The 9,814-nt window shown below is 41.5% G+C and overlaps 1 protein-coding gene across 1 annotated transcript; it reads left to right on the plus strand.

The window, feature by feature from the left end:
• Window positions 1-6,743: 6,743 nt before the first annotated feature.
• On the plus strand, window positions 6,744-9,441 carry LOC127794426 (cytochrome P450 71A1-like). Its single transcript, XM_052325488.1, has 2 exons — window positions 6,744-7,655; window positions 8,636-9,441. Exons 1-2 carry the CDS (start codon window positions 6,768-6,770, stop codon window positions 9,239-9,241), a joined length of 1,494 nt encoding a protein of 497 aa, XP_052181448.1. The 5' UTR covers window positions 6,744-6,767; the 3' UTR covers window positions 9,242-9,441.
• The last annotated feature ends 373 nt before the right edge of the window (window positions 9,442-9,814 follow it).

A 9,814-nucleotide genomic window follows, 5' to 3' on the forward strand; every position in this document is an offset into this window, starting at 1 on the left:
AACCCTCATATCTGAAATTAAATTAATGTTGCTAATCTTTTATGCTAAAATTTGAGAATCAACGGGTTGGCACTGAAATTGTCTTAACTCAAGTACTATCCAATTTTATATTCTCACTTAAAGTATTTATTTCAATTATTGCCTTAATTTATTTCCTAGTATCTGTTGTTTAAAAAACCATAAAAAACCTTGTTGCCAATTTATCCAAATGCGTGTGTGCTTGTGTGACATTCTTTTTATTTTGCCATAAATAAATCTCTCAGTGGACGACCTGGACTCATTCAGAAAATATAAATTTAAATTTGGACTACAACTGCACTCGTACACTGACGAGTATAAACCTCTCACCTAAACAAAGAAAAAAATATAAAATTTTTATTGCGTTTTGTTTTGTGTTTTAATTGCAGGGTGGGAGTGCAGTCAGGGAGGTGACGGCGAAGGCGATAGCGATTGCGGGCGGTGTTTGGGGTGTTGGCAGGGGAGACGGCTTGTGAAAGCAAGGGGGCGACAGCGGGCGGTGTTGGCGGGGGAGACGGCGGTGGCGCCATCTTTGGGCGACGGCAGTGCGAGCAGCGGTGGCGGGGTTGACGGCGACGGAGGTGCGAGAGCGGTGTGGGGGGTGAACGCTGCACCCGCGGGGATGGGTTTGGGGGGTGGTTTTGAGAGAGAATGAGTAGGGGAGAGACAGAGTGAGAGATGGTTTTGAGAGAGAGAGAGGAGGTTTGAAAATTGGCTTGAAAATGGGCGGACAAATATAAAATTTACTCAAATTTACTCAAATTGAAAATGGGCGGACAATGTCGGGCATGTTGAAGCATGTAAAGATTGTTCTTGATACACCGCGCGTGATGAACTTGGAAAGAAAAAAGATTCCCGAGGATTCCCTTATAGTAACGCGCCCGTGTAAGGCGGGGTGTTACAGAAACTGTCCTTTGGGAAGGCCTTGTTCAAATCTGTGAAGTCGACACAGGTCCTCCACTTTTCATTCTTTTTCTTCACAAGGACTGGGTTCTCCACCCAAGTCAAATAATGGGTCTCCTTGATAAATTTATTAGCCAAGAGTTTGTCTATCTCTTCTTTCAAGGCCGCGTAACGCTCAGCCATCATGCGTGGATCTCCTCTTCTGGCGAACTGGCTTATGGTTGGGATCGATATTGAGTCGATGTAGCATCACATTTCAGTTTATTCCCACCATATCTTCATGGTTCCAAGCGAATACATCTAAATTAGGTTTAAGAAAATCAACCTGTTAGGACTTTACCTCGAGGGAGAGGCCTTTGCCCAGCTTGAGGCATCTTTTAACATAGATGTCACTAACCACAATGTCTTCTAGCTCATCTGTCGAGTTGGCAGCTCGGTTGCAGTCCACCTCGCGCAGGCCCAGGTCATGACTTACTCTTTTGCTATTGATGACTCGTGTTTCCCCTCTAGAGACCATATTGATCATTTTTCCTTTGAGCCCTATTTTCAATGCCTCCTCATAACAGCGTCTTGCTGAATACTGCTCGCCTTTTACGCATCTGGTCCCATTTGGAGTCAGGAACTTGAGTGCCAGGGCTCTGGTTGAGACAATTATATCCAAGTCGTTCATGACAGGCCTCCCTATGACGATGTTGTATGCAGAGGGGCTATCGATAACAAGGAAGTCCGCCATTATTATGGCTCGCAAATCTAATTCCCCAACCGTGAGTGGGAGTCTTATACGTCCTGTCGGAATTACTGCATTGCCGGTGAAACCATAAAGCGGCTCTGGGGATGCTATCAGCTGATCTGACCCTAGTCCCATCTGATCAAAGCACCCCTATACATGACGTTCACTGAACTGCCCATATCCACCATAATCCTTCACACTTCCATGTTGTCAATTTAAGCTCGGATCATGAAAGCATCATTGTGTGGCCAATGCACGTCTCTAGAATCTTCCTTGGTGAAAGCAGTGTCGTCTGAGGCCACTCTGGCTCTCTTGGATGGTCCTTCTTGATCGCCACACTCAACGAGCAGAAGGTGACCAGTTTCCCAAACATACCATTCATGGGATCTATTAGAAGTCCCCGCGATATGAGGCCCCCCATGAATGGTAAAAATAGTCCTTATCATGGGAGTTCGGTCTGGCTCAGGATCTGGCTGTGCTGGCTGTTGGGGCTGCTGATTTCTTGGCCACACCATGTAATCACGCAAGCGACCCCTCCTGATTAACTCTTCAATCATGTCTTTTAACGCCCAACATTCGGAGGTGACTTGCCCCGCCTCATTATGACAGACGCAGAACTTATCCTTGTTTCTGAATTTGCTGGGGGTCCTTATGGGGCTAGGTTTCCCAAAATCTTCCTTGTTCCTTTCAGTGGCAAAAATCCTATCATGAGAATCTGATAAGGCATTATAACTCCCATATCAGCCTTGGTGTGGAGGTCACTCCCTTCCCCACTCATTCCTGGCCTTCTTAGCGACCTGATCATTAGAGCTGCGCCCTTGGTCTCCTTTATGATTGTCACCATTACCTCTCTTCTTGCTCTGGTTGGCGCCTTCAGCTCATTTTTTTCTAATCATTTGGCTTTTTTGAACCAAAAGCCTCCTCCCACCTGACCTCCTTCACAACTCGCTCGTAGAATTCGCTCAGGTCCCCTATGGGGGACTTATAGATGCTCTCGTAAAGCTTCCCATCTTTTTGGAGTCCAACAGAGATTGCAATCAAGATACTCTCGTCCGAGCGATTTTCCACGTTATTGACCTCACGTCTGATACTCTCTATGTAGTCCTTTAAGGACTCGCTGGACTGTTGGAAGACGGTAGCGAGGTGACATGTTGGGCCGAGCTATCTCCGAAGCGATCTGTATTGGTTGATGAATTTCTTCTGACACTCCTCCCAACTACAGATACTACGAGGATGGAGCCTTCTCAACCATGCCCGAGGCATGTCTCCCAAGGTTCCAGGGAAAGCTCGGCATTTTGTTAATGAGCTAAAAGTCTGCTGGTCCATCTAGACGTTGAAAGCATCCAGGTGGTCATATGGGTTGCTATCTCTATTGTACTGAGGGATGCTTGGGACCTTGAATCTGCAGGAGAAGGGCTTCAGTTTGATTTCCCTGGAGAAAGGGGTCCTCTTTTCCCGGCCTTCTCTTCGATCATGTGCCCCATGTCTTGCCTCCAACTATTGGATTCTCTATAGTAATTCCTCCACTACAAGGTCCTGATTCGTAGATCGCCCTATGAGAGATCACCTCTCCCATCCAGTGTCTTGCTCTAGCAAATAGCGATCTCACGGAAGAGGTCATCTCCTGATTTCATGATTTGGTGAATTGCAGTGGGCGACGCAACTTAGGCTGACTCTGACTGAGTTATCCACTCGACGTGGATCCCCGCGTCGTTGACTTCCTTCATACACCTCTCAACGGTGATCTCCGCAAGGACTCACGTCTGTCCTTCGTTCAGTGGGATGTATCTCCAGTTCATCATCATAGCGTCACCATTCTTCCGACCTTTGAGACTGCAAGTTTAAGGAATGAACCGATCTAGCTCGCCGTAGGTCCTTTCTAGCTTCTCTCTTATCTGGAGAAAGCCTTCCACCTAAAGGCTGAGGGGCTCCAACGAGTGGCCCGATCTCTACTTGGATTCGGGTAGCTTGAACTTGCGTTTGGGCTAGCGCCCTAACCATATCAATGAGCTACATTACAGTATTCTCCAATGCTTCTTGGCTCTGCTGCTAGGCTTGCATCGCCTCTAACCCGAAGGTAGGGGCCGCAGATTGGCAGGGAACCCATGTGGGGACACCAGGGACGGATCCAACCGACAGAGGTATAGAGGGGGATGCAACTATGCCCCCAAATGGAGAAACTTCCGGCAGTTGGCGAGCACGATTCGCAGGTTGGTCGATCATCACTTCAGAACTTTTTGTGTTTCTCGTTCTCGGCATTTATATTGATCAGAGCGAGGCCCTCTTTCTAGCGCCAAAATGTCGATGTTCGGAATTGGTCAACAGTGATTCATTAGCCCGCACTGATGTAATCAATCCGTAAGGGAGAATGGTATGCGGTGTGATTTGGTTTATTGATTCGCCGACCGGTTGGCCCTTGCAAAATACTCCGACGCTCAAGTAAGTAAACAAGTAAAAAGATGCAAAGTATCAATAAGTTGGTAAAGAGAGCATACCCTGGTTCTGAAGAGAGCTGGCTGATATATAGGAGAATGGGATGTCCTCTTGCATGCGTTGTACGTCTGCAAGCAATGGGACAGAATATGCGGCACTGGCAGGGGCGCCTAAGTGGCAGCAAGGTGCCGACGGGACCCTCATTAATGTGGATGGGATCCGTCATTAATGAGGATGGGAACTGAGGTGAGCACGCGAAAATCTAAAAGTGGCTGGAATGATGTTGTTGCAAGGGCCAGGATGGGATTGGCATGGGCCAAACAAATGGGTCGAGAAGAAGGGATCGGGTTAGGCCTGGACGACCCAGCTAGGACAACACCTAGTCCACCACTGTTCTCTGGTCTATGGTCTTCTTGTTATGCGAGCTGATCAATTAGGCTAACGAATTGGAAGAGTCGCTGGGAGCTCGCTGGAAGCATCGCCGAGAGCTCGCTTGGTCCCGCGGTCCGAGCTCGAGTTTCAGCGATGCGTAAGCCTGCTCCGATGAGCTCAGCTTGGAGCCTACTGGGTCTTAGGTGATTGGGCTGGCTTGTTGGGTTGAGCGCAGCCCATAAGAAATGCAGGAAATACGTATAACAAAACCCAAATACTATTCCTTTGTATTGAAAAAAATTCAACAAGAGTGGACAGTAAATGTACGAAGCTTGAGACGTGACAATAAACGTCATCGGGTTAAATGATAACTTTCACCCTTCAATAAATGGTGTAAAGGCTAAGGTGGCTATCCCACATAATACAATAAACTCTTCCAATCTTGTGTGCATTCACGGTTTTGGGGACAAAAGGAGTAGCAACAAACTAGAGATGAATCCAACAAAGTAGGGGCAAAAGGAAAGATTGAAATGGCTAATGATTTTTCCTATGTTACAAGTGCAATAAGAGACTATTTTTATAGGAAATGAATGTTAATGTTGAGAGTATATTGATAGGTGGGAAGACTCATTCAAAAATATAGAAAAAAATGAGATAAAAGGGAAGAGAAAATATAAGAGAAGAATTGGTCAACAAAAGAATTATTTTTTTGTCCAAGAATGAAGGTTGGTTCAAATCTCATTCTCTTTAAGTAAGGATTTAAGACAAGTTTTGTAGAGAAGGAAAAAAAAAAAAAAAACTAACAAAAAGTTGCAATGAAACGAAGGCCTGATGAGTGTGAAACAAACAAGGTAAAATAGATAAAATGATCGTAGGAGTAAAATGATAACTCCGTACACTCAGAGTTGGGACCTTGCCTTGCCTTGCACGATCCAGTTTTATACATGAATTTAAAATAAGAACAAACCCAAAAAGAAGATTGGGCTGTCTGGAAAAGCTAGAAAACTGGACTGGACTCAAATGTGTGGGCTTAAGGCTTGGTGAGCTAGCTAGTCTTGTTCAATGTGGCAGAAAACTGGACTAGATTCAAATGCGTGGGCTTTCAATTGTACATATCAACCCGAATAGAATCATAATTTTTTAAAATAAAATGGTTCTATGATTCTATCCATTGATTAATGCCTAATTTTGTCGCTTATAGATAAATTTTTAACAAAAAATAGATAATCCTAACTCTTCAAGAGTCAATGTTGCTGTGTTTAATGTTTGAAATTATGTGTGATCGCGGCCCTACCGACCCAGCCACCGGTCCATTGTCAAGTGGTGGATGGATTGAATGGCCAAGACAAAGATTAATTTTGGTAAATGCAAGTCGACTAGGGAAATTATTTGATAAAAATATTGTGATCTACAGGGCTTCATTTTATTATCACTGTTCGCTAATTCTATTTATATGCAGAATTTGCACATTCAATAAATTATAAATATTTTTTATATAATTTATTCATTAATTTTTAAAAATTAGTTAATAATTTTGTGAAAAAATATCACTATTTCTTCCAGATGTACTACTAATTATTTTTTAAATAATATTATAAAAATAATTATTTAATTCATTGTTTTCAATGAAAGAGGAGAAAAAAGAGGTAAAAGGCGTACCATAAACGATATTCATATTTATTTGTCACCAAGTTCACCCTGAAAGAAGAATAAAAAGGCAGAACCAAAAACAAACAAAAAAATAAACCTCTTTGTCTATGTGGACTATGGAGCCTTGCTGATTATTAAAGTTGACAAAATGTGAAAGATGGAAACTCTAATTAATAATAAAAGCATTATATTATCTATCGATTTGTCATGTACGTACCTGTGCAGATCTTAAGTTTATTTTTGATGACACATCAATCTTATTTCTTAGTTTTTTAATGGTTTGAGGAAGTCACTCAAAGAGATGTCGAATAATACAGATATTTTACTTAATAAGTTATTTTGATATTATGTACTTGAAATTTTATAGGACACCGAATGACTATATAAATTATAGGAGTTATTAATATTTTTTTATATATTGATCACTCATAATGAATAAAGTCATGAAATTATTTCTCTTAAATAGCTGGGATTTTTCTTATAAGAGTTGTTAATATTTTTTTCTTTTTTTTTTTTTTGTCAATGAGTAAATTCTTTTAAAATAGGAAAGAGACTCTTACAGAACTATTACCAGATGAGAAGGCAAACTCTCCCACGACATGATCCTTTATCAATATCTTAATTATATATAGAAAATTCGTGATATCTCTTGCAGAGAAAGATGACAGTGTTTCTTCTCCTTCTCTTAGCAATCCCTATAGTTTTCTTCGTCCTCCAAAAACTAAAGCAAAGTGGAGGAAGATTTCAGCTCCCACCAGGGCCTCCAAGGCTCCCCTTTGTTGGAAACTTGCACCAGCTTGACAAATCGGCTCTCTATCGCCATCTATGGCAACTCTCCAAGATTTATGGCCCCCTCATGTCTCTGCAACTCGGTTCTCGACCCATTCTTGTGGTTTCCTCAGCAAAGATGGCCAAACAGTTCTTGAAAACCCATGACGCTCAGTTCGCCGGTCGGCCTTCTATGGTTGGCCAACTGAAGCTGTCTTATAATGGTTTAGATTTAGCTTTTGCACCTTTTGATGACAACTGGAGAGAAATGAGAAAGATTTGCAATCTTCACCTATTCGGTGCCAAGAGAGTTCAGTCCTTTCGTTCCATTCGAGAAGATGAAGTTTCAAAAATGATCAAGAAGATTAACAAGCTTGCCTCTGATTCAAAACCCATCAATTTGAGTGAGATACTGCTTTCTTTGACGAACACCATTATTTGTAGGATTGCTATTGGAAAAAGCTATGATGACGAGAGCTGTGAGAAAAGTAGGTTTCATGATGTTCTTGGCGAAATCGAAGAGATGTTAGGAGGCTTCTTCTTCTCAGACTATTTACCATGTATGAGTTGGGTTGATAAACTTACAGGACAATCAATTCGGCTTGAGAGAACTTTCAAGGCATTAGATGGATTCTTGCAACAAGTCATTGATGAGCATCTGATAGATAAAAAGAGTGGTAAGATTGGAGGAGAGGATATTATTGATGTCTTACTTCAGTTAAAAGATGATGGCTCATCCACAATCAAGCTCTCAATGGATCACATCAAAGCAGTTCTTATGGTTGTTCACTTTTCTCTTCTTTTTATTTAATTTTCTTTACATGAACCAAGTTCATAATTAATGCAACAATTAATATGCCCTAATATGTGCTTTGCCAAAAAATTTTATCCGAGCTATATATTGTTAGTTTTGTATTTCCTAATAAGGCCTAAGATGGCGATGACTATTTTTTCGAGTGGGTTTAATCTTCATATGTCTCGACCCGTGATTAAAGTATAATCCAAGTCCACATCATTACTTATTGGTAATTGAAAATAGAAGTCGGGTCATAAGTCCATTAACCATCACTTGGAGGAGAAATGGGCATCTTGCAGTTTGCCCTAGTTGTCCACACACACACACACACACACACATATATATATATATATATGTTGTTTGAGAGACTCTTACTCACACTATTTCTCTCTCTCTCTCTCATGCTCTTGTCGGCACTGTTTTCCTTTCCCCCATGCTTGTTTTGTTGTCGGCCAGTACTTTCTTCTCTCAATCAGCGGTGCTCGACTTGCTACTTTGTATCGCATATCTCGGATCTTGTTTGACATTTTGACTGATCCGAGATGCCTCTTGCATCGCCTATTTAACCAATTCTTGGCCTCTCTCTTGGAGGACGAAGACGTCGGTAAGGTGTGCCACGACCAATATATCTTCATGATTCTTATTCTGTGTGGACCCTACTTTGTGTAGAGGTTTCGGTCTCTTTTGGGACGAGTGGACAGATTTCGAGTTGGGCTCTTTTATAGCTTGGTGGTCCAATTCTCGGTGTTGGCAAAGTGGTGATTCGGTTGCCCAACCTTGAACGCCTCTATCGTGACTGTCATTGATGACCAAACAGGGAGTTTTCTATACATAAGGTTGCTTGACGTGGGCAACATATCAGTGTTGATAATATATATGTATGTATGCATGGCAAATAGTGTTTGTGGTTTGTATTATATTTTTCCTCAATTTCTTTTTGCTTTTTTTTTGTGATTATTGAATAGGATATATTTGCTGCTGGGACAGACACAAGTGCAGTCACGTTGGTTTGGATAATGACAGAGCTAGTAAAGAATCCAGAAGCCATGAAAAAAATTCAAGACGAAGTAAGAAACATTGACACGGAGAAAGAAATTCTGTATGAAACTGATCTCCAACACCTTCCTTACCTTGAAGCAATAGTGAAAGAAACATGGAGATTGCACCCTCCAGCTCCATTGTTAGTTCCGCATGAAACAATTCAACAATGCACCATCGGTCCCTACACAATTCAGCCAAAAACCATAGTTTTCGTGAATGCTTGGGCAATTGGAAGAGATCCAGATTCTTGGGAGAACCCAGAAGAGTTTCTCCCGAATAGATTCATCAACAGTTCTATTGATTTTAAAGGACAAAATTTTGAATTGATTCCATTTGGTGCTGGACGAAGAATATGCCCCGGAATTCATTTGGGAGTTGTTATGGTGGAGCTTGCTCTAGCAAATCTTGTACGTTCCTTTAACTGGGAAGTCCCTTTTGGGTTGAAAAAGGAGGATATTGATACAGAAGTTAGACCAGGAATAACTATGCATAAGAAAACTCCTTTATGTCTCTTAGCCACCAAGTATTAGAGAGTCATTTGTATATTATGTAAATATGTTCTATGTATATAGTTATCTATCTATCTATCTATATATATATATATGCAGTTTCAAGATTCAGTCGTAGTTCACTTGTGGTAATGAAGACAAAGAAAGTTCAGTAATTTGTACGTATGTAACATTAATACCAAACTCAATGGTCCAAAATTGCCATAATATATGCCTTTGATCAGATGACTTGAACAGAATCGGCACCAAGATTGTTGATATAAAGATATTACTTATGGAATTCTTGTGTGGTGTAAATGGATCCTCCCCTATATATGTGTAGTGTAGCCAGTTTGCAGTCAACTCTTCATATACAGTGAGAGCCATAAGCTCAATGGTTCACAATTTTCTTTCCCCTTCTCCAGAAATGGAAGAAAAATGGAGGAATTGATGTTCCACCAAAGCTACCCTTAATTGGAAACTTACATTAGCTTGACAAATCTGTTCTCTATCTTCGTCTATGGAATCTGTTCTCGCGGTTTACTCCGCAAAAACGGCCAAAGAGGTATTAAAAACATAAGACCTTTGTGTTAACAAAATAATAAGAGAAATGGT

This window comes from Diospyros lotus, chromosome 2 (genome assembly GCF_014633365.1).
Source record: "Diospyros lotus cultivar Yz01 chromosome 2, ASM1463336v1, whole genome shotgun sequence".
Taxonomy (NCBI): Eukaryota; Viridiplantae; Streptophyta; class Magnoliopsida; order Ericales; family Ebenaceae; genus Diospyros; species Diospyros lotus.